Source organism: Pseudophryne corroboree, chromosome 10 (assembly GCF_028390025.1).
Source record: "Pseudophryne corroboree isolate aPseCor3 chromosome 10, aPseCor3.hap2, whole genome shotgun sequence".
NCBI lineage: Eukaryota > Metazoa > Chordata > Amphibia > Anura > Myobatrachidae > Pseudophryne > Pseudophryne corroboree.
Window position 1 is genome coordinate 294118791 of NC_086453.1, and position 25713 is coordinate 294144503.

The following is a 25713-nucleotide window of genomic DNA, read 5'->3' on the forward strand; positions in this document are numbered from 1 at the left end:
GACCGTATGTTCCTGCACCAGCTCCCTGCCTCTGTGTACCTGCACCAGCTCCCTGCCCCTGTGTACCTGCACCAGCTCCCTGCCCCTGTATCCCTGCACCAGCTCCCTGCCTCTGTGTACCTGCACCAGCTCCCTGCCTCTGTGTTCCTGCACCAGCTCCCTGCCTCTGTGTACCTGCACCAGCTCCCTGCCTCTGTGTACCTGCACCAGCTCCCTGCCTCTGTGTACCTGCACCAGCTCCCTGCCCCTGTGTACCTGCACCAGCTCCCTGCCTCTGTGTACCTGCACCAGCTCCCTGCCTCTGTGTACCTGCACCAGCTCCCTGCCTCTGTGTACCTGCACCAGCTCCCTGCCTCTGTGTACCTGCACCAGCTTCCAGACCGTATGTTCCTGCACCAGCTCTCAGACCGTATGTTCCTGCACCAGCTCCCTGCTCCTGTATCCCTGCACCAGCTCCCTGCTCCTGTATCCCTGCACCAGCTCCCTGCTCCTGTATCCCTGCACCAGCTCCCTGACCGTATGTTCCTGCACCAGCTCCCTGCACCTGTATCCCTGCAAAAACTCCTTGCCTCTGTGTACCTGTACCAGCTCCATGCCCCTGTGTTCCTGCACCAGCTCCCTGACCCAACGTTCCTGCACCAGCTCCCTGCCTCTGTGTACCTGCACCAGCTCCCAGACCGTTCCTGCACCAGCTCCCTGCCTCTGTGTACCTGCACCAGCTCCCTGCCCCTGTGTACCTGCACCAGCTCCCTGCCCCTGTATCCCTGCACCAGCTCCCTGCCTCTGTGTTCCTGCACCAGCTCCCTGCCTCTGTGTACCTGCACCAGCTCCCTGACCCTGTGTACCTGCACCAGCTCCCTGCCCCTGTGTACCTGCACCAGCTCCCTGACCCAATGTTCCTGCACCAGCTCCCTGCCCCTGTATCCCTGCACCAGCTCCCTGCCTCTGTGTTCCTGCACCAGCTCCCTGCCTCTGTGTACCTGCACCAGCTCCCTGACCCTGTGTACCTGCACCAGCTCCCTGCCCCTGTATCCCTGCACCAGCTCCCTGCCTCTGTGTTCCTGCACCAGCTCCCTGCCCCTGTGTACCTGCACCAGCTCCCTGACCCAATGTTCCTGCACCAGCTCCCTGCCTCTGTGTTCCTGCACCAGCTCCCTGCCTCTGTGTACCTGCACCAGCTCCCTGACCCAATGTTCCTGCACCAGCTCCCTGCCCCTGTATCCCTGCACCAGCTCCCTGCCTCTGTGTACCTGCACCAGCTCCCTGACCCTATGTTCCTGCACCAGCTCCCTGCCTCTGTGTACCTGCACCAGCTCCCTGACCCTGTGTACCTGCACCAGCTCCCTGCCCCTGTATCCCTGCACCAGCTCCCTGCCTCTGTGTACCTGCACCAGCTCCCTGCCTCTGTGTTCCTGCACCAGCTCCCTGCCTCTGTGTACCTGCACCAGCTCCCTGCCTCTGTGTACCTGCACCAGCTCCCTGACCCTGTGTACCTGCACCAGCTCCCTGCCTCTGTGTACCTGCACCAGCTCCCTGCCTCTGTGTACCTGCACCAGCTTCCAGACCGTATGTTCCTGCACCAGCTCCCAGACCGTATGTTCCTGCACCAGCTCCCTGCTCCTGTATCCCTGCACCAGCTCCCTGCTCCTGTATCCCTGCACCAGCTCCCTGACCGTATGTTCCTGCACCAGCTCCCTGCACCTGTGTCCCTGCAACAACTCCTTGCCTCTGTGTACCTGTACCAGCTCCATGCCCCTGTGTTCCTGCACCAGCTCCCTGCCTCTGTGTACCTGCACCAGCTCTCTGACCCAATGTTCCTGCACCAGCTCCCTGCCTCTGTGTACCTGCACCAGCTCCCAGACCGTATGTTCCTGCACCAGCTCCCTGCCTCTGTGTACCTGCACCAGCTCCCTGCCCCTCTGTACCTGCACCAGCTCCCTGCCCCTGTATCCCTGCACCAGCTCCCTGCCTCTGTGTACCTGCACCAGCTCCCTGCCCCTGTGTACCTGCACCAGCTCCCTGCCCCTGTATCCCTGCACCAGCTCCCTGCCTCTGTGTTCCTGCACCAGCTCCCTGCCTCTGTGTACCTGCACCAGCTCCCTGCCTCTGTGTACCTGCACCAGCTCCCTGACCCTGTGTACCTGCACCAGCTCCCTGACCCAATGTTCCTGCACCAGCTCCCTGCCTCTGTATCTCTGCACCAGCTCCCTGCCTCTGTGTACCTGCACCAGCTCCCTGCCTCTGTGTACCTGCACCAGCTCCCTGACCCTGTGTACCTGCACCAGCTCCCTGCCCCTGTATCCCTGCACCAGCTCCCTGCCTCTGTGTTCCTGCACCAGCTCCCTGCCCCTGTGTACCTGCACCAGCTCCCTGACCCAATGTTCCTGCACCAGCTCCCTGCCTCTGTGTACCTGCACCAGCTCCCTGCCTCTGTGTACCTGCACCAGCTCCCTGACCCTGTGTACCTGCACCAGCTCCCTGCCCCTGTATCCCTGCACCAGCTCCCTGCCTCTGTGTTCCTGCACCAGCTCCCTGCCCCTGTGTACCTGCACCAGCTCCCTGACCCAATGTTCCTGCACCAGCTCCCTGCCTCTGTGTTCCTGCACCAGCTCCCTGCCTCTGTGTACCTGCACCAGCTCCCTGACCCAATGTTCCTGCACCAGCTCCCTGCCTCTGTATCCCTGCACCAGCTCCCTGCCTCTGTGTACCTGCACCAGCTCCCTGACCCTATGTTCCTGCACCAGCTCCCTGCCTCTGTGTACCTGCACCAGCTCCCTGACCCTGTGTACCTGCACCAGCTCCCTGCCCCTGTATCCCTGCACCAGCTCCCTGCCTCTGTGTACCTGCACCAGCTCCCTGCCTCTGTGTTCCTGCACCAGCTCCCTGCCTCTGTGTACCTGCACCAGCTCCCTGCCTCTGTGTACCTGCACCAGCTCCCTGACCCTGTGTACCTGCACCAGCTCCCTGCCTCTGTGTACCTGCACCAGCTCCCTGCCTCTGTGTTCCTGCACCAGCTCCCTGCCTCTGTGTACCTGCACCAGCTCCCTGCCTCTGTGTACCTGCACCAGCTTCCAGACCGTATGTTCCTGCACCAGCTCCCAGACCGTATGTTCCTGCACCAGCTCCCTGCTCCTGTATCCCTGCACCAGCTCCCTGCTCCTGTATCCCTGCACCAGCTCCCTGACCGTATGTTCCTGCACCAGCTCCCTGCACCTGTGTCCCTGCAACAACTCCTTGCCTCTGTGTACCTGTACCAGCTCCATGCCCCTGTGTTCCTGCACCAGCTCCCTGCCCCTGTGTACCTGCACCAGCTCTCTGACCCAATGTTCCTGCACCAGCTCCCTGCCTCTGTGTACCTGCACCAGCTCCCAGACCGTATGTTCCTGCACCAGCTCCCTGCCTCTGTGTACCTGCACCAGCTCCCTGCCCCTGTGTACCTGCACCAGCTCCCTGCCCCTGTATCCCTGCACCAGCTCCCTGCCTCTGTGTTCCTGCACCAGCTCCCTGCCTCTGTGTACCTGCACCAGCTCCCTGCCTCTGTGTACCTGCACCAGCTCCCTGCCCCTGTGTACCTGCACCAGCTCCCTGCCCCTGTATCCCTGCACCAGCTCCCTGCCTCTGTGTACCTGCACCAGCTCCCTGCCCCTGTGTACCTGCACCAGCTCCCTGCCCCTGTATCCCTGCACCAGCTCCCTGCCTCTGTGTTCCTGCACCAGCTCCCTGCCTCTGTGTACCTGCACCAGCTCCCTGACCCTGTGTACCTGCACCAGCTCCCTGCCCCTGTGTACCTGCACCAGCTCCCTGACCCAATGTTCCTGCACCAGCTCCCTGCCTCTGTATCTCTGCACCAGCTCCCTGCCTCTGTGTACCTGCACCAGCTCCCTGACCCAATGTTCCTGCACCAGCTCCCTGCCTCTGTATCCCTGCACCAGCTCCCTGCCCCTGTGTACCTGCACCAGCTCCCTGCCCCTGTGTACCTGCACCAGCTCCCTGCCCCTGTGTACCTGCACCAGCTCCCTGCCTCTGTGTACCTGCACCAGCTCCCTGACCCAATGTTCCTGCACCAGCTCCCTGCCCCTGTATCCCTGCACCAGCTCCCTGCCTCTGTGTACCTGCACCAGCTCCCTGCCTCTGTGTACCTGCACCAGCTCCCTGCCTCTGTGTACCTGCACCAGCTCCCTGCCTCTGTGTACCTGCACCAGCTCCCTGACCCTATGTTCCTGCACCAGCTCCCTGCCTCTGTGTACCTGCACCAGCTCCCTGCCCCTGTGTACCTGCACCAGCTCCCTGCCCCTGTATCCCTGCACCAGCTCCCTGCCTCTGTGTTCCTGCACCAGCTCCCTGCCTCTGTGTACCTGCACCAGCTCCCTGACCCTGTGTACCTGCACCAGCTCCCTGCCCCTGTGTACCTGCACCAGCTCCCTGACCCAATGTTCCTGCACCAGCTCCCTGCCTCTGTATCTCTGCACCAGCTCCCTGCCTCTGTGTACCTGCACCAGCTCCCTGACCCAATGTTCCTGCACCAGCTCCCTGCCTCTGTATCCCTGCACCAGCTCCCTGCCCCTGTGTACCTGCACCAGCTCCCTGCCTCTGTGTACCTGCACCAGCTCCCTGACCCAATGTTCCTGCACCAGCTCCCTGCCCCTGTATCCCTGCACCAGCTCCCTGCCTCTGTGTACCTGCACCAGCTCCCTGCCTCTGTGTACCTGCACCAGCTCCCTGCCTCTGTGTACCTGCACCAGCTCCCTGCCTCTGTGTACCTGCACCAGCTCCCTGACCCTGTGTACCTGCACCAGCTCCCTGCCTCTGTGTACCTGCACCAGCTCCCTGCCTCTGTGTATCTGCACCAGCTCCCTGCCTCTGTGTACCTGCACCAGCTTCCAGACCGTATGTTCCTGCACCAGCTCCCAGACCGTATGTTCCTGCACCAGCTCCCTGCTCCTGTATCCCTGCACCAGCTCCCTGCTCCTGTATCCCTGCCCATGTCCCTCCTGCAGCTCTCTGCCTTTGTGTCCTACAGCAGGTCATCTCCCTGTGTTCCCTTCCCTCAGACCCCTCAGCCACAGGAGGGGAGGGCCAGGCAGAGGAGGACCGTCACCATGGATCCGCTGGGATCTGAGAAGGAGGAGGCAGCTACAGCCAGTCCAGATAGTGATAATAGCGCCACTGATGCTTGTGACAGGCTGTCTGTGGGAGACGGGCGTCCCGGCTAGAGAGGGTATGAGAGCAGCCTGTATCCAAGGCAGGCACGCGGGCGGGCGGCCAGGGCACTGTACAGTAAGTGATGGTAACTCACTCACTGTCAGCAGCAGCCGGCGCTGGATGCAATACAGAAATGATAGAGAGAATCTGATAGGTTGCTATGGGCAACATCACTTATTTCACTTTTAGAAGTTTTAGTAAATTGACCCCATTGTTTTTTGACAATTGCCCATCACAGGCACCAGCACGGGAAATAACTCTAATTATTTGCTAATATAGGGGCTCCTTTAGATAAGATGGGGCCATAGTATATTATCTCAGTCTTATTCTATTTAATACCACTATAGTTTTGACCCATTAGAAGGCCCAGTAGTGACTCAGCTGTATTAAGCCTGGAGACGGCATAAGGAAGTGATAAACCACTGATAAGTGGAAGGTGATAAACGCACCAGCCAATCAGCTCCTAACTGTTCATTTACATATTGGAGCTGATTGGCTGGTGTGACGGCATAAGGAAGTGATAAACCACTGATAAGTGGAAGGTGATAAACGCACCAGCCAATCAGCTCCTAACTGTTCATTTACATATTGGAGCTGATTGGCTGGTGTGTTTATCACCTTGCACTTATCACTGGTTTATCACTTCCTTATGCCTTCTCCAGGTTAATACATTTACCCCTCAGTGTCAACAAGCTAATGAAAGTAGGAACATGTTCACACACATTGGACCACTCATTGGTCTCCACTCAATGGTAAAGGGCTTGTATTGAGGCAGAGTAACAGACCAGTAAGTCATTTCGTACATCTCAGCTTGTCTGATTGGGCTCCCCAGGTTAGAAGCTACTGTTCCAAAACAGACTGCAAAGTGGCAAGGCCAATCTCAGAGTAATGGAAAAGGACATTTCAAAAGTATAAACTTTTTTTAAGGGCACTATTACACCACTGCTTTTTGACATACCCAGCATATACATACTGTTATTTCGAATAGGAACCCTTAATTAAAAATTTAAATTAAATGAATTTAAAACTAATAATTTCTATTTATTAAGAAATATTTATTGACTTTTGGAGGAATTCAATTACCTGTTCTCAGAGCTGGATCATTCATTAGGCAACCTAAGCTCCCACTAGGATTCTGTAGGCCATGGGGTACCCAGATTTCTCAAACCTGTTTGCACAATTTGCTATGAATTGCTAGACGGAATTTCGAGCAACTCTGAATGAGGCCCCATATCTTCTTCCAGCACATGTGGAAGATAGGTTTAAAGTAAGGGATGTAGGTTAGATTGTAGGAACATTGGCCCTCATTTCGAGTTGATCGCTAGCTGCTTTCGTTCACAGCGCAGCAATTAGGTGAAAAAGCGGCCCTTCTGCGCATGCGTATGGGGCGCACGCACGTCATACTTTCACAAAAGCCGATGTAGTTTCACACAAGGTCTAGCGACGCTTTTCAGTCGCACTGCTGGGTGCTGGGTGATTGACAGGAAGTGGTGGTTTCTGGGTGGTAACTGACCGTTTTCGGGGAGTGTGTGTAAAAACACAGGCATGTCGGATAAAAACGCAGGAGTGGCTGGGGAAACATAGGCGTGGCTGGACGAACGCAGGGCGTGTTTGTGACGTCAAACCAGGAACGAAACAGTCTGAAGTGATCGCTAGGTAGGAGTAAGTCTCGAGCTACTCAGAAACTGCACAATCTTTTTTTGTAGTCGCTCTGCGATCCTTTCGGTCGCACTTCTGCTAAGCTAAGATACACTCCCAGAGGGCGGCGGCTTAGCGTTTGCACTGCTGCTAAAAGCAGCTAGCGAGCGAACAACTCGGAATGAGGGCCAATGTATTACAGCTCAGAAGTCTGATGAAGGAACATATTTCCCCACCAATGGTGGGAATACAATCAGATTTCTTATAAACAGTAAATATTTACAAATATTAACTTCAGGAAACAGAAAGTAAGAAACCAGCTTCTAAGGATTTTAAATCACCTGCAAAATCTAGTTCCTTTTTCCAACAACCAGTTAAATAAAAGCCACAAATTGACAATTTCCCTATACGCTATAATTGGACATCACCTATAGACAAATCACAGCCAAATATCTGAAACCAAAGCTACCTCCACTCCTTGGACCTTGAGTTTCATGTGATCTTCTCGCGTCGTTTTCCCATCTTTTCGCTTTTTCCAGCAATATCCATCTTTCCGGTATTTCACCTTCTTCCGATTGTACAATATCATGGAACCATTCTGTGGCCTGCAAGCAAAAAAGAAAAATATTAAGTAACAAATCTGTTACCGGAATGTAAGAAAAAATAAATATCTTTATATATATATATATATATATATATATATATCCAATTAGTACAGTTGGCACTCAAATTTTTTTATAATGACTGGGGTGCCCTCCTTAAAGGAATACACAATGTGGGTGTCTGTAGTGTCGGGAAACACTGTCCACTGTCCCCATTACCACAGAAGCAGGCGGCACTCCACGGATTTTAGTATAACAGGTGAAACTTTATGTGACAGACAGCATGAGAGTCCAACGTTTCAACACCGCGGCGGGTGTTTTTGTCAAGGACACATGGTGATAGGTATATAGGAAGATCTTATAAGTAGGAAATGCTCTTTCACTGGTGATATATAGTGCTTGGGGATTTGCAGCATTGTGAAAAACTACAGGAACCTGGAGGAAGGAGAAGCCTATGGTAAATATCATGTTGGACAGTAACGTTCATTTGCTCTCTTGCCAAAAACGCAGGCCAGGCATATTTTATACAGCTGGATAATTTAAGGAATAATGAATGTTAGCATTTTGAAATGTTCTCATCGGCCCTGTTGCATGGCTGTTCAACAATGACGGCACTAGGCTTGGCTTGACCTGCCAACCAAATCCACACCTGCTATGACATGCCCCAAACTAATGGGACTCTATCCTTTCTTGTTACAGAAAATCATGTCTGTCCTGTAGAAAACAAAATAGTTAGGGGTAGTTGCTATTAAAATAGTAATAATTGTATATAGTGTATATCAGGGACGTGCAGTCAGAGAAGACAGGGGAGGTGCCTCCTGCTGCTAACACTAAAAGTCCGGGCAGCGTGGGGCAGGCAGGGGGCAGCAATGGGCTGTGAAAGCCCATTGAAAAAGCATGGGGAAGCGGCACCTTTACTGGTGCCTTAATGACAGGGGCGTGCATTCAGCCCCAATTAATGCATCCCCCTGTCAGTCCCCCAGATGTAATTGGCCCAGCGGATCCAGTGCTGGATCCGCTGTCCAATCAGTAGCGAGCCGCATACTAATCCCCCCTTCCCGGCTGCAGCAGGTGCCGTGGGCTGTGTGGGCGGCCGCTGCAGCCGGCGTAGCTGACTGACACTAGAGGTTATAATTGACCCCTAGTGTCTGAGCGACGCTACTATGGGAGAGATTTCATGTCGTCTCTCCCATAGTAGAGAGGAGCCGGCGGACGGAGACGGAGGGCAGCGCTGCAGGAGCGGTTAGTATTGTGTGTGTATTTTTTTTTATTTATGTGTGTGTGTTTGGGGCACTGGCACAGCTAAGGGGCACAGTGACTGGGGGTACAACTACTGTGGACACAACTACTGGGGGCACAGCTACAAGGGGCACAGCTACAGGGGGCACAGCAACTGGGAGCACAATTGCAGGGGTCACAACTACTGGGGTCAAAGCTACAGGGGGGCACAACTACAGGGGTCACAACTACTCGGAGCACTGCTACTGGGGGCACAGCTACTGAGGGCAAAGCTACAGGGGGCACAGCGACTGGAGGCACAACTACAGAGGTCACAACTACTTGGGACACTGCTACAAGGGGCACAGCTAGGGGGCACAGCTATTGGGGGCTCAGCTACAGTGGGCACAGCAACTGGGGGCACAATTACAGGGGTCACAACTACTGGGGGCACAGCCACAAGGGGCACAGCTACTGGGGACACAGCTACAAGGGGCACAGCGACTGGGGGCACAACTACTCGGGGCACTGCTACTGGGGGCACTGCTACAGGGGGCAAAGCGACTGGGGGCACAGCTAGAGGGGTCACAACTACTGGGGGCAAAGCTACAGGGGGCACAGCGACTGGGGGCACAACTACTGGGGGCACTGCTACTGAGGGCACAGCTACTGGGGGCACAGCGACTGGAGGCTCAACTACAGGGGTCACAACTACTTGGGGCACTGCTGCAAGGGGCACAGCTAGGGGGCACAGCTATTGGGGGCAAAGCTACAGGAGGCACAACAACAAGGGGCACAGCTATGGGGGGCACAGCAACTGGGGGCACAATTACAGGGGTCACAACTACTGGGAGCACAGCTACAAGGGGCACAGCGACTGGGGGCACAGCTACAAGGGGCACAGCAACTGGGGGGCACAACTACAAGGGGCACTGCTACTGGGGACACAGCTAGAGGGATCACAACTACTGGGGGCACAGCTACTGGGCTCACAACTATTGGGGGAGCCTGCTCCATCCTCCCAGCCAGCAGCAGCACTCTCCCCTGTCTGTACTAATGTCTTCCCGCTTCAGTGAGTGCATAATATTCATTAATTTCTCTCTATTTCTCTCTCTCTCTCTCTCCTCCTGTGGATTACTTCGTTTGTAAGTATAATTTTCATTTTTACAGGTACCGGCCCTATTGGATTCTACATGGACAAGTGGACGTGATTGGCGTGGGATGTAGGTAAGTAATCTCTCTCTCATTTTTACAGGTACCACCTATTGGATTCTACATGGACAAGTGGACGTGACCGGCGTGGGATGTAGGTAAGTATGTGTGAGTGTGTAAGTGTGTTTTAATAAATTTTTACTTTCACGGTGTGTGTGCTGTGTTTTTATTTGGGTATTTTTTTAGTTGTAGAACTACAGGTACCAGCGGGCCCATTATTTGCCCGCATGCTGGTACTTGAGGTTCTCCAAGTACCAGCAAGTGGGGGAGGCTTGCTGGGCCTTGTAGTTCCACAACAAAAAACAACATTATTTTTTTACACACATGGCTATCAGCCTCCCATCCATCGCCCACGGATGGGGGGACAGCCTCTGGCTTCACCCCTGGCCCTTGGGTGCCTGGAGGGGAGTGACCCCTTGATTTAAGGGGTCCCCACTCCTCCAGGGAACCCTGGCCAGTGGTGACTAGTTGGAGGGGTAATGCCACGGCCGCAGGGACCTACATAAATATGTCCTCCGGCTGTGGCATTATGTCCCTGGCTAGTGGAGCCTGGTGCTGCTTTTAAAAATATGGGGGACCCCTACATCTTTTGTCCCCCATATTTTTGGAACCAGGACCGGACTAAGAGCCCGGTGCTGGTTGTCTAAATACAGGGAACCCCTGTCTAATTTCTTCCCAGTATTTAAACAACCAGGACCGGCTCAAAGAGCCCGAGGCTGGTTATACTTAGGAGGGGGGACCTCACGCATTTTTTTTTCCACCCATTCAGACCCTTCTCCATTAAGTTAATGGAAGCCCTGGACAACAAAATTGCATTCATGTCCTCCTCCCACTCCCTTCCCAGTCCCAAACACTATTTATTTTTCTATAAAAATGTACAATATATCACAAGTCTGATGAGCAGGCAGGCAGCGGGCATTGGCGGCATCAGACTGAGATGCAAATTAGTGGTGGAGGGCGGGGTCAGTTGATGGTGGGCAAGTTTGTAAGCCGTTGGCAGCGGGCCTCGGCTCAGAGGCAGTAGCGGGCATTGGCTTGGCGGAGGTAGGGGTAATCGGCAGGATCTGACCTCACCGCACGCCACTGGTGTATATTAGCTTTTGTCCCAGGTATTGCTTGGTTTTTTTTGTCTGGTTTTTGTTTTGCTTTCTTCCTTACCTTTTATTTTTGCCCTCCCCTCCGTGAAGTCTCGTCTTCTCTTTCCAGGACTCAATGTCTCTCTCCTCCCCTCTTTCTCTCCAATGCTCTCTCTCCCCTCCCCATGTGCCTCCATCTACCTCTCTGCTATGTGCCCCGGAGGATGATATTTGGTACATTCAGTCTTGGAGGTGTAGTACAGTAAAATCAGCAGATGGCACACCTACAGTATTCTTAAGGGCCAGGGTGCATGCTGCAGTGATGGCATCATTTCTATCAGAGATCAGCTATTATAGATACTGTTGGGTGTAGACGAGATATATCAGCCCATGTCCTCTGTGGACAAACTAATCAGTCTATCAGTCAAATAATGTACCTTGGAGAACATTATTATATTCAAGTTTCAGTTTGCATTTCGCATGGAAATACTGTGTACCTCTGCTGTCTGTGGCCCATGTGATGTCATAATGTGACAGATGAGGAGGCGGGGGGAGCAGAAAGCTGAGTGCGGGGGGGGGGGGGGGTTCCACTAAGGATGCCGAATGTCAGTATACCAACATCGGCATCCCAAGCGGGGGAATGCCGGCAGGGGGGCGAGCGCAATAAAACCGCGGGTTCTATTCTCCTTCTATGGGAATCACCTACCTCGCTATTATACTGGCAACAGTATGGTAACGCCGTCGGTAATGTGACAGCCGGGATCCCGACGAGCAGTATGCTGACCGCATACCCTTCGGCGGTGCCACACCCTGGAACTTGAGCAGTAGACTATAGCGTCTTTCGAACACCCTTTATTACGGTTCTGAACATATTTATACAGGCATAATCATAGAGGAACCTATTTGCACTGATCAAATGTAGCGCCAAACTTTCAGTCTTTCTAAAGTTTGAGCATTTGTAGCTAATTTACAAAACGCTACTTTGAAGTTTGAACCAATTTGAGCATTTCTAACTATACATGACTGACAAAAACACCCAACTACAAACATCCATCCCGCCACAAATCAAAATGTTTAACCAATGTCAACAGACAAAATAAATAAAATGGTCTCCAAAAAATTGCATGTGGCTGACAATTTAAACCTGTAACTCTCTCTCCCTCAGAACCTAAAATTTTCCCACCGGGCAACACCTGGGTCACTTTTACTAATTTCTAACTTATTTTGAACTGAAACAAAAGAACCGTTTGTCTTCCAAAGTAAGGTCTCCTGTACTGCGATATATTGAACGGATAACTAAGTACAGAACCATATGCTAAACAGAAGCCGTTCATTGTGGAATGATATAAAAACACGTGAAGAGAGATGCCACACATCCCACAGAGACAGCAATATGCATTGCAAAAATTTACAGTGCTCTGTTAGTCACAGTAATTGGCTTTCAGAACACAAGAACAGGAAGAAATATAACAACACAAGGCATAAACACAAGCAGCAGTCGTAAAAAACTTTCATACAAAGTGTTAGTCTGGCGATATTTCACTGGAAACTCTCCCCAGCGACATTAGCAAAATTATAACAAGGAACAAAGTTGTAATGCGTGCATGATGCAAAGCCTGGCAATAAAATCTGTAGGATTCTGTACGAGAGAAGCACATGTGCTCCAGTTACGTGGTACGTTACACTTACCTATAAATCACTTCTGTTTGAAAGTTTTTATATAACTTTTGTTGCTGAATAAATTAAGAGTATCCTTTGTCATAGAGCTGCTGTGTTTAAATGTTAATGTTAGTATTGGTATACTATTCAACAGGGCTGCCATCAGAAATTATGGGGCACCGGACTAACAAAAGAGACAGGGCCCCTCCCCCCAGGGGCGTCTCTAGAGAGGAGGGGACCGGTGTGCAGACTCCGCGTGTGGGCCCCTTCCTCTCCCGTAGCCGTCGCGCCGCTGCTGGCGCTCTGAACGCTGTAGACTCTGGCACAGTGCCAGAGTCTACAGAGCATGCGCAGGACTCCGAAAAATGGCCGCCGCGCCATTTTTTCGGAGTCCTGCGCATCCGCTGTAGACTCTGGCACTGTGCCAGTGTCTCTAGTGGTCAGTGCGCTAGCAGCGTCGCGACGGCTATGGGAGAGGAGGGGGCCAACACACGGTCAGCGATGGACTCCGGAAAGGTAAGTATAGGAGAAATGGGTGCAGTGTGTGCGGTGTGGGCCCCCCCCTGGACTCAGGGGCCCGTGTGCACCGCACACACTGCACCCATTATAGAAACGCTAATGCCTCTCCCTAAAATAAGATTCTACCGCATTACTCCACACCTATGTGATGTCATATATTGTGGTATTACATATACTGTAGGTGGAGTATTGAGGACCTACAGGAACAGTTCACAGAGAGCTGATGCACAGTTGAAGGCTTGTTTTATGAAGTCTTCACTCTGTATCAACCGCTGTTGTTTCACAGCCTGGTGCAGTTCTACAGGTATTGGTAGTAGAGTCAGGGGTGGGCCCCCCTCTCTGTAAGGGCCCGGGACACCAGTCCCCACAGTCCCCCCGTGATGGCTGCCCTGCTATTCAACAAACCAGGAAAAGAAAACGACTAGGCACCAGGAAAATATTGGGAAAATTATAAGGAATTAACCAGCCTGGGACAATCAAAGTGTAATCCGTATCAAGATTGGTATGTCCATCTGGTGGTGCGCCCTGAGTCAGAAAAAAGTATACAAGCATATACAGAGAAAGAAAAGAAGACTCTTTGTGTGGGCGCACTCTTCACAATCGGTAAATACCATATGTTATATGTAAATACTAAAACATAACTTTTAATAGAAATGCCATTAAAATAATAAATATCTCACTACCTCTAGTTGGAGATAGTGGGGGGAATTCTGAGTTGATCGCAGCAGGAACTTTGTTAGCAGTTGGGCAAAACCATGTGCACTGCAGGGGAGGCAGATATAACATGTGCAGAGAGAGTTAGATTTGGGTGGGTTATATTGTTTCTGTGCAGGGTAAATACCCAGAGCCGGCCTTAGCTATAGGCAGGCTAGGCATTTGCCTAGGGCACCCAAGCACGTGAAGGGGCATCCAAGCATGTCCCTGCAGTATCTCATGCTGGGAGGGACAGTCTGCAAACTACCTGTTACTTTCTAAATGTATTCAATCAGTACTGGTATAGACTGCTGTTTACATTTGTCAAATAAAATGCACACTGTCCCTTAAAGTTCTTTAAACTCCCTCCACATGCTTGAATGCCCCTGACTTGTGAGACAGACAGCAGAAGCCTGGTAACTGCAATTCCTGGACCTGTGACATTTTCACTGACTATATAAGGTTATTACTGGATGGCTCCTTATGATACCACATGTGTATTTGGAAGACTACTTCACATAAATCTGACAACACCTATACTGCTTGTGCACATGGGAGAAGGGGACCCTGCCATCCTGTGTGTGTCCCTTATCCCTGTGCAAACCCCAGGTGTCTGCAGGGACATAACATGGGCAGTGTTCTCCTCACACTTTATTTCCTAGTCAGTCCATGCCGTAAAATTCCCCTGCCAGGATGGCATACCCTGTGAGGTCACATCCCTTGTATGGGTGCCCCTTTAACGGGTGTGAGCGCAAGCACGCACCCACCCATCCTGCCACCCCCATCTCACAAAACGCAGTCACGGATCCAGGGAGCTGCATGGACGCACACACTGACTGCAAGCACACCAGCAAGCAAAACAAAGTTTTATTTAAAAAGCTACTAGCATTACTAATGTGGGGCATATGTGTAAGGTGCATTACTGTGTGGAATTCTGTGTATTGTGGCATTACTAATGTGGGGCATATGTGTAAGGTGCATTACTGTGTGGCATTATGTGTATTATGGGCATTACTAATGTGGGGCATATGTGTAAGTTGCATTACTGTGTGGCATTATGTGTATTATGAGCATTACTAATGTGGGGCATATGTGTAAGGTGCATTACTGTGTGGCATTATGTGTATTATGGGCATTACTAATGTGGGGCATATGTGTAAGGTGCATTACTGTGTGGCATTATGTGTATTATGGGCATTACTGTGTGCCATTATGCAGGGTTGAACTGGCACATGTGGTAACCCCCCGGTGGGCCCCACTGCCTAAATGTTGCTGGGTCAGATGCAGAACAAGCGGCGGTGCTAGGGGGCACCAGACAAAATTTTGCCTAGGGCATCAAATTGGCTAGGGACAGCTCTGTAAATACCGGCTACTTTATTTTTACACTGCAATTTAGATTCCAGAGTGAACACACCACACCCAAATCTATCTCTCTCTGCACATGTTATATCTGCCTCCCCTGCAGTGCACATGGGGGATAATTCCAAGTTGATCGCAGCAGGAAATTTTTTGGCAGTTGGGCAAAACCATGTGCACTGCAGGGGGGGGGGGGGGGCAGATATAACATTTGCAGAGAGAGTTAGATTTGGGTGGGTTATTTTGTTTCTGTGCAGGGTAAATACTGGCTGCTTTATTGTTACACTGCAATTTAGATTGCAGATTGAACACACCACACCCAAATCTATCTCTCTCTGCACATGTTATATCTGCCTCCCCTGCAGTGCACATGGTTTTGCCCAACTGCTAACAAAGTTCCTGCTGCGATCAACTCAGAATTACCCCCATTGTCTGAGATATCTGGATGTACACAATAAATAGGTAGACTACCTATTTATTGTGTACATCCAGATATCTCAGACAATATCTCCAACTAGAGGTAGTGAGATATTTATTATTTTAATGGCATTTCTATTAAAAGTTATGGCCCTCATTCCGAGTTGTTCGCTCGGTAAAAATCTTCGCATCGCAGCGATTTTCCGCTTAATGCGCATGCGCAATGTCCGCACTGCGACTGCGCCAAGTAAATTTGCTATGCACTTAGTAATTTTACTCACGGCTTTTTCATCGGTCTGGCGATCGTAATGTGATTGACAGGAAATGGGTGTTACTGGGCGGAAACAGGCCGTTTTATGGGCGTGTGGGAAAAAACGCTACCGTTTCCGGAAAAAACGCAGGAGTGGCCGGAGAAACGGAGGAGTGTCTGGGCGAACACTGGGTGTGTTTGTGACGTCAAACCAGGAACGACAAGCACTGAACTGATCGCAGATGCCGAGTAAGTCTGAAGCTACTCAGAAACTGCTACGAGGTGTGTAATCGCAATATTGCGATTACTTCGTTCGCAATTTTAAGATGCTAAGATTCACTCCCAGTAGGCGGCGGCTTAGCGTGAGAAACTCTGCTAAAATCGCCTTGCGAGCGAACAACTCGGAATGACCTCCTATGTTTTAGTATTTACATATAACATACGGTATTTACCGATTGTGAAAAGTGTGCCCACAAAAAGAGTCTTCTTTTCTTTCTCTGTATACAACAAACCAGACCTGGATTATACATTAGGCAAACTAGGCTCCTGCCTAGGGCCCACTGAGCTATGGGATTCCCAGGATTACTCAAACCCATTTTTATGTGTATTTTTTGACAAAGGGTGGAGGGGCAATAAAGCCCCAGCGGTGTCTTATCTTAACCTGGCTCTACTAGAGACTGAGTATTATAATTTGCCCTCTAGGTGCTCTGTTTAATTGCATGTTGATAGTTTACGCCATTCATGTCAACATTCTGACTATCTATCCTGGGAGGAGACAGCCAGGTTGGCACAACAGTGGGCGTGGCATGAAGGGATGTGGTGGGGAAAATTATGTAAAATAGGGGGTGGAGAATACCGCCATTGTGAGGTTGGGGGTTTGGGGGGGATGAAATGATGCAATTCAGTGAGAATCACCTCATCAGACTGCCCACTTTGGACAGTGGGGGGTGTTGCTGACAAATGCAGGGGGGATGCAGGCAGGAGACTTGTCCGCTCTTCCCGGAGGTCGGGAGTGCCACCCAATTATCCGGAGCCTCCTGGCTGTCCGGGAGAGTTGGCAAGTATGGTTTACACTCATGTTCATTTTTTTAATTGTTGGTTTGTGCATTATACATTTCCTTCTTTTATTTTCATCAGTGCTTTGATATGTACTACAGACAGAGTTGTTGTTGTTATTGGGGGTTTTTTATTATTTTTTATCAGCACTAGATATAATCTACACAATCCATGTGCTCTGCAGTACAAACTGTGTATCAAAGTGCACTGAAAATTCTGTAGCTAAAATAATAATGCCTTGACATAAAGGCTTTGCAAAAGAACACTTAAACAATAAAGACGAATAACAGTTACAGTAAGTTAAGTAAGGATACTAGGCCTTGGGAAATGAAGGGAGGTCCTTATCTTTCACTAATTCATTCTCTACATGTCATTATGCACTTTTCCAATTTCCCATTCCTATCTGTCTAGCTGTAGGTGTTGACGTGGGCTCTCTGCCAATGCATGAGTTATGCTGGTTCTACCCTTCTGGGATCAGCGACACCACCGTTCCCTGTGGGTCTTTTTGTTTGTCATTGGCAGTCAAGTCTGGATACCATGAGCTGTTGGCGATGGGCTGGCAGTTGGCCCCCATCTAGGCATTGAGATGTTAATGACAGAGGCAGTGGCAAACGCAGGATTTGCATGGGGGGGTTTCCAGAACTGGGCGGAGCCAATCACGGGGGTGGGGACTGAGGTGACCCAGTATATGCTGGGTCCGTAAAACTAGTGTGTCTGTGTGTGTATATATATATATATATATATATATATATATATATCTACACATATATATATATATATATATCTACACACACACATATATATATATATATATATATATACATACATATACATACACACACACATACATATACACGGGTGGTCTTCAGTATGCCGGCGGTCGGGCTCCCGGCGACCAGCATACCGGCGCCGGGAGCCTGACCGCCGGCATACCGACACTTATTCTACCTCGTGGGGGTCCACGACCCCCCTGGAGGGAGAATAGAATAATGTGTCGCGCGTAGCGTGGCGAGCGCAGCGAGCCCGCAAGGGGCTCATTTGCGCTCGCCACACTGTTGGTAGGCCGGCCTCCCGGCGCCGGTATGCTGGTCGCCGGGAGGCCGGCCGCCGGGAGATCGTAGTGAACCCATATACACATATACATAGCATATTAAACATGCATACATATATATATATATATATATATACACACACATACAGTACACATATATATATACACATGTATATATATATATATCATATGTGTGTGTGTTTGTATGTATGTATGTATATACATGTGTATATATGTAGGCACATGGATATATATGTACTATAATTAAAATAAAGTAAACTTTTATTGCACTTGCAAGTGCCACCAGGAAGACAGCAGGCTGCAGAGGATGCTAGACAGTCATTAATAATACTCATGCAGCAAAAAAAAAAAAAAAAAAATTTTTTTTTTTTTTTTAGTGGAGGGGGGTTTCTGGGTACTCGGAAACCCCCCCTGGGTGCGCCACTGAGAGTGGCAGTTGGTTCCATCTAAACCTGGATGCAAACTATTAGATATATCATATGATATATCGCTCCAATGTGGATTAGAACGATATATCGTACACATCGTATTCGTATACTGTGTATGCCGTATTTATTTTTCCCAGCCATTGTTCATGAAACCATTCCAGATGTGCTGCAAGTTCAACAAATGATTCCACGGCTGATGCAGGTGTAGTTACATGCAGAATGTAAGGATACATTGTGCCATCATACAGATGATCGTATCGTGGCCCTCATTCCGAGTTGTTCGCTCGTTGCCGAGTTTCGCTATATTGCGATTAGTCGCTTACTGCGCATGCGCAAGGTTCGCAGAGAGCATGCGCTTAGTTATTTTACACAAAAGTTAGGTATTTTACTCACGGCATAACGAGGATTTTTCATCGTTCTGGTGATCGGAGTGTGATTGACAGGAAGTGGGTGTTTCTGGGCGGAAACTGGCCGATTTATGGGGGTGTGCGGAAAAAACGCTGCCGTTTCTGGGAAAAACGCGGGAGTGGCTGGAGAAACGGGGGAGTGTCTGGGCGAACGCTGGGTGTGTTTGTGACGTCAAACCAGGAACTAAACTGACTGAACTGATCGCAGTGGCAGAGTAAGTCCCGAGCTACTCAGAAACTGCAAAGAAATTTCTATTCGCAATTATGCGAATCTTTCGTTTGCTATTCTGCAAAGCTAAGATACACTCCCAGAGGGCGGCGGCTTAGCGTGTGCAATGCTGCTAAAAGCAGCTAGCGAGCGAACAACTCGGAATGAGGGCCCGTGTGCACATCAGATGCGATTTATCATTATATTGCATCACCGGGTTGCATCATCGCATGGTGTACCCACCTAAAGACTAGCATAGCTGCCAGTTAGTCTCCCATCAAGGTATTGTGTTGTAGATCTATCTATCTATCTATCTATCTATCTATCTATCTATCTATCTATCTATCTATCTATCTATCTATCTATTTATCTATCTAGTATGAGTATATTTATATATATATATATATATACACTGCTCAAAAAAATAAAGGGAACACTAAAATAACACATCCTAGATCTGAATGAATGAAATATTCTTATTAAATACTTTGTTCTTTACATAGTTGAATGTGCTGACAACAAAATCACACAAAAATGATCAATGGAAATCAAATTTATTAACCCATGGAGGTCTGGATTTGGAGTCACCCTCAAAATTAAAGTGGAAAAACACACTACAGGCTGATCCAACTTTGATGTAATGTCCTTAAAACAAGTCAAAATGAGTCTCAGTAGTGTGTGTGGCCTCCACGTGCCTGTATGACCGTCCTACAACGCCTGGGCATGATCCTGATGAGGTGGCGGATGGTCTCCTGAGGGATCTCCTCCCAGACCTGGACTAAAGCATCCACCAACTCCTGGACAGTCTGTGGTGCAACGTGGCATTGGTGGATGGAGCGAGACATGATGTCCCAGATGTGCTCAATTGGATTCAGGTCTGGGGAACGGGCGGGCCAGTCCATAGTCTCAATGCCTTCGTCTTGCAGGAACTGCTGACACACTCCAGCCACATGAGGTCTAGCATTGTATTGCATTAGGAGGAATTCAGGACCAACTGCACCAGCATATGGTTTCTCAAGGGGTCTGAGGATCTCATCTCGGTACCTAATGGCAGTCAGGCTACCTCTGGCGAGCACATGGAGGGCTGTGCGGCCCCCCTAAAAAATGCCACCCCACACCATTACTGACCCACTGCCAAACCGGTCATGCTGGAGGATGTTGCAGGCAGCAGAACGTTCTCCTTGGCGTCTCCAGACTCTGTCACATGTGCTCAGTGAGAACCTGCTTTCATCTGTGAAGAGCACAGGGCGCCAGTGGCGAATTTGCCAATCTTGGTGTTCTCTGGCAAATGCCAAACGTCCTGCACGGTGTTGGGCTGTAAGCACAACCCCCACCTGTGAACGTCGGGCCCTCATACCACCCTCATGGAGTCTGTTTCTGATCGTTTGAGTAGACACATGCACACTTGTGGCTTGCTGGAGGTCATTTTGCAGGGCTCTGGCAGTGCTCCTCCTGTTCCTCCTTGCACAAAGGCGGAGGTAGCGGTCCTGCTGCTGGGTTGTTGCCCTCCTACGGCCTCCTCCACGTCTCCTGATGTACTGGCCTGTCTCATGGTAGCGCCTCCATGCTCTGGACACTACGCTGACAGACACAGCAAACCTTCTTGCCACAGCTCGCAATGATGTGCCATCCTGGATGAGCTGCACTACCTGAGCCACTTGTGTGGGTTGTAGACTCCGTCTCATGCTACCACTAGAGTGAAAGCACCGCCAGCTTTCAAAAGTGACCAAAACATCAGCCAGAAAGCATAGGAGCTGAGAAGTGGTCTGTGGTCACCACCTGCAGAACAACTCCTTTATTGGGGGTGTCTTGCTAATTGCCTATAATTTCCACCTGTTGTCTATTCCATTTGCACAACAGCATGTGAAATTGATTGTCAATCAGTGTTGCTTCCTAAGTGGACAGTTTGATTTCACAGAAGTGTGATTGACTTGAAGTTACATTGTGTTGTTTAAGTGTTTCCTTTATTTTTTTGAGCAGTATATATATATATATATATATATATATACATACATACACACACACACACACTGGGCAATATATATATATATATATATATATATATATACACACAATGTCTTTGTAATACAGAACCCTGGTTACTCTCAGAGCTGTCCTGTACCTAAAGCTGGCGATTGATCAATTGTGGAGCTAAATAGGGAGTCAACACATGTCAAATTCACTGGCAACCATATACTAAATGCATCAAAGGCAATCCAAACCCATAGTGATTACTGCTCACTACTAAATGTAGTCCATCTGCTGCATAAAGAGAAAATATCTCCATAGATTTGCCAATTTGTACAGTACATACAGTATGTCTTGTACCAGAAGGGCAGGAACTTAAGGCAGAGCCATGTGTCTGTTCATGAAGTTCAGTAGAATACCTGTCTGAGGGGGTTCACTAGGATATGCAGGCGGTCGGGCTCCCGGCGACCAGCATACCGGCGCCGGGAGCCCGACCGCCGGCTTACCGACAGTGTGGCGAGCGCAAATGAGCCCCTTGCGGGCTCGCTGCGCTCGCCACGCTACGGGCACGGTGGCGCGCTACGCGCGCCACACTATTTTATTCTCCCTCCAGGGGGGTCTTGGACCCCCACGAGGGAGAATAAGTGTCGGTATCCCGTCAGTCGGCATACTGAAGACCACCCGTCTGAGGCATATACAGATGTGGCCGCGCTGATCTTACATGCTGTTCACAGCAACCACAACCGGTTTATAGCAAAGAGAGTGCCTGCGAGTGTGTGTGTGTGTGCACTGCACAGGCAACTTTAATGCATAGGATCCCATGATACGTGCTCTTCTGAGAACGGACAGCAGCTAGTCGCAGTCAAGATGCAGCCGATCGTGGGACCCGTTCGTGGGTGAGATAAGCGCGGCCACATTTGTAAGTACTGTGGGGGTCATTCCGACCCATTCGCACGCAGCGTTTTTTCGCTGCGGTGCTAACGGGTGCGGAATGCGTGGTGGGCGCAGTGCGCGTGCGCGACGTTGCCCGGCGACTGTTACGTCGCAGCTATCTACGGAAGTGGAAGATTGACAGGAAGGAGGCGTGGATGGGCGGATCCGGACCGTTGGAGAGCGTTTTCGGGGAGTGGTGAGTAAAACGCAGGCGTGTCCAGGACAACGGAGGGCGGAGGTGTGACGTCAAAGCCGGGCCCATCATCGCTGGATCCATCGCACAGGGTAAGTAGGTCTAGGGCTGCTATACTTCTGCTTGAATTTTTTTAGCTTAGCAGGGCTGCACAAGCGTCCGCAGCCGTGCTAAGCTAAAATACACTCCCCCATAGGCGTGGATTGTTGATCGCAGCAGCAGCTAAAAGTTGCTGGCTGCGATCAACTCGGAATGACCACCTATAGATCTACAGGCTTGGTCATTCTGCACTGTTCCGATCCACAGAAAATACAAGATGGGAATAACGCGTTGGTGGCCCTTTGAGACACATCCCTTGAACTTTGTAATTATTGACAGTACTCCATCATTTCATCATGATTCCTTTTTACCATTCAAGATACCCTATTTTTTTTTAAAGCTTTATTCATAGCAAAAAAATAAAACATAGACAAAGTTCACTCTGCACTCTTATATCTGTGATGAAAAATAATTAGAGGGGATTTTAATAATGAGTAACTGAATAAATATCCACCTGGAGACCTAATGCCCACTGACACTGCAAGATCACAAGGTGAAATCCGTTTCTGTCATATACCTTCCAGCTATATAGTCTGGTAGAATGAAATACACAAGCGTGCAGTGTGAAGTGCCAATAAAATTGCTTTGCATCTGTGCCAATTACAGGTCCCAAAATGAGACTGCCCTGGCACTTCAGACAGGCAGCGCTCCTGCCAACCGCCACATTTGCATGATGACTGCTTCTGCTACCTGGTGTCATTTCGCATCCACAGGACGTGACATTTAGGATTGCATTTGTTTCATACCTGCTGAGATCCATTCCACCACCCAGTAAGCATATTGATCGTCAGTCATGCATCTTGCAGGAAGCCATTAGACCTGTTTCATCTGAAAGTGTTCTTCCCTGTCACCGGTGTGTCATAACAAGTGAATACTGAGCGCCTGAGGGCTTGGTACCAATTTGTATGTTCTTTTTAATTAGGGCACCTTTTTCTGGGTAAAGAGTTTTCCAACATTTTAGCTGATTCTTTAATTAATACACTTGAAATACAACAAATTAAGAATAAGCAGCCATTTTGTGAGCTGAAACAATATGGCCAAGAATACTTTTCTACAAGGTTGCTAAGCACCAGTGACGGTGCCATGGCGGCCATTTTGTGAGCAGGCTGACTATGCCTACCAATTTGCTAAGCACCAGTAACAATGCTGTGACGGCCATTTTGTAAGCTGGAACAGTACAACAGAGTGTGGCCTATCCATTTTCTAGAAACCTTTGACTCAATTCAGCTCATAAAATAGCTGCATCCAAAGTGCATTTTATAATATTATTTCAGCTGTGTTCATAACGGAAACAGCTAAACATTTTGGCTGGGGTGTGTTCAACTGAAATCTAAATTGCAGTGTAAAAATAAAGGTGCCAGTATTTACCTTGCGCAGAAACAAAATAACCCACCCAAATCTAACTGTCTCTGCACATGTTATATCTGCCCCACCTGCAGTGCACATGGTTTTTCCCATTAGAGGAAAATGTTATTTTGCAATCAACCTTGAATTAGGACCAATGATCATTGTGCCATTTTCCCTGTGATTTCTGTCTACGGCGCCGGCCACCACGGAACTCCAGATGGGTGTAATTATATGGGTGCAAACTGTGTGGTGTGGGGCCCCTGAACCCAGGGACACGTATGTACCGCACTCCTTGCACCCATTATAGATGCACCAATGCTTGAAGGAGAACTCTACTCTCAGGGAATTCAATTGTCCACGCAAAGTTGTTTCTGTATGTTGTCAAAGTGTGCCCAGTGCTCAAGTACATCAGCTGTACAAATGTATACTCCATTATAGCATAGAGAAAGACATGTGGCTAGAACGTGCTGGCAGCATGTGCATAAGTCACCATACCCTATTTGTACACAATATAATAATGTAACAAAGTGCCATATACACAACAGAGAATATTGTCATCTGTTACTTAATAATAAATGCAAAAGTTGCATTTTAATATAAAATACAATTAAATACGAAATAAATTTAAATAATATTTTGTATTTTCCCTTTTTTTCCTAACAGTTGACATTTTCCAGACCACAGGTGTATTACCAATTGCCACAGTTTAAAGTTCCACAGGTGACCTGGAAAATCTGAACTGACCAAATCTTAGAAATGCTGCTCTACAGGGTGTTTTTTTTTTTCTGTATGTGGAAGGACCAGACTGCCCATCTGGCACCTCTGCCATATACCAGAAGGGCTGGTAGGTGGGTCCGGTCACACAGAGAGCATCTGGCTCTCTGGGTAACTTTCCTGTGCTATCATCATGAATTGGTGTGTGATGAGTTAGTATGGGAAATAACAAAAGTGTTTGGAAACTGTAGATGTGTGTTATGCCGGACCTCTCTGGAAGTGACATCACTGACACAGGTGGGAGGGGTCAGAGTTCCTATCAACTGCCATTACATGCCAACGTGATGACATTAATTATATCACTTTTTAGTTTTATATATTGTAACACGGGTATTGTAAATAAGGACTCGCAGGCAGGTTTTCATGTTACAACCACAGTGTCTTTACTGGCATCAGACACTGTAGCACAGCATACACTGGCTTGGGCCTGGTCACACAGGTACATACAGAAATCTGAAACAAACATAAAAGGTCCTAGTACTTCCCATGCTCACAAGTCATTCTGCTGCAGTGGCTTGCAGCTACATCTGCCGTGCTCTCCTGGCACGGCCTATGTCCACAGTCCCTGGTGCTATAAACTCAGCCCTGCTCACTGGCCTCTAACAGGCATCAGCGCCATGCATTGTGGGTAAATGGGAATTTTAAACCCCTCTGCTGCAGCTGACTTCCTGTTGTCCCCGAGTGAGCTGAAAAACCCAGACATCTGTTTCTCCAGCTGCAGCTGTGCAGAACTTGTTTTCTTCTCCCTTGGAGGGAGCTGATCTCACCAGTAAGTGGGCACTTGTGGTGGGACCAGGGGCAGAACTCTGGGAGGCAACGGAGTCATCTGCCGCCGGGCTCCTGCTCTGAAGGGGGCACCTCTCCTCCCATGCTGTGACACCATTGAATTAAGTTAATTGATATCTGTCACTATCTTTTCAGTGGCCAACTTCCTCACTGGTTCCTGCACCTTACAAATCACACCCTTTTCATTATACTGTAGGTACACATTTTACAAGTGTCACACCCAAGATTAGAAACCACAACCTATTACACTGGAAGCAGATACCTTACTGATGAAGCTGTTTGCTCCTGTATAGGAAATATGAGAATTTTAACTATATGAAGATACTTCTCTGACAATTACACGTAACTTCATATAGTTAGAATTCTGATGCTTACTCTACAGGAGCAAATAACTCCATCAGTAAAGTGTCTGCTGACAGTGTAACAGGTCATGGTTCTAACCCTGGGTATGACTGCTAAGAAATGTGCAATTTAAAATAAAAGACAATTAAATGTATAAATACAGTATATACATTTTTTTCAGAGCACGCACACACACACACACACACACACACACACACACACACACACACACACACACACACACACACACACATATAT

At 49.4% G+C, this 25713-nt stretch overlaps 1 protein-coding gene across 8 annotated transcripts in view; it reads right to left on the reverse strand.

The window, feature by feature from the left end:
- Positions 1-25713, reverse strand: part of CAMTA1 (calmodulin binding transcription activator 1) — a 2328268-nt gene that overhangs the window by 1441207 nt on the left and 861348 nt on the right. For all 8 annotated transcript variants that reach the window (XM_063943384.1, XM_063943385.1, XM_063943383.1 and 5 more), the window contains exon 4: positions 7310-7445. In XM_063943384.1, coding sequence (XP_063799454.1) covers positions 7310-7445 — 136 coding nt within the window. The remainder of the gene's footprint in view (positions 1-7309; positions 7446-25713) is intronic.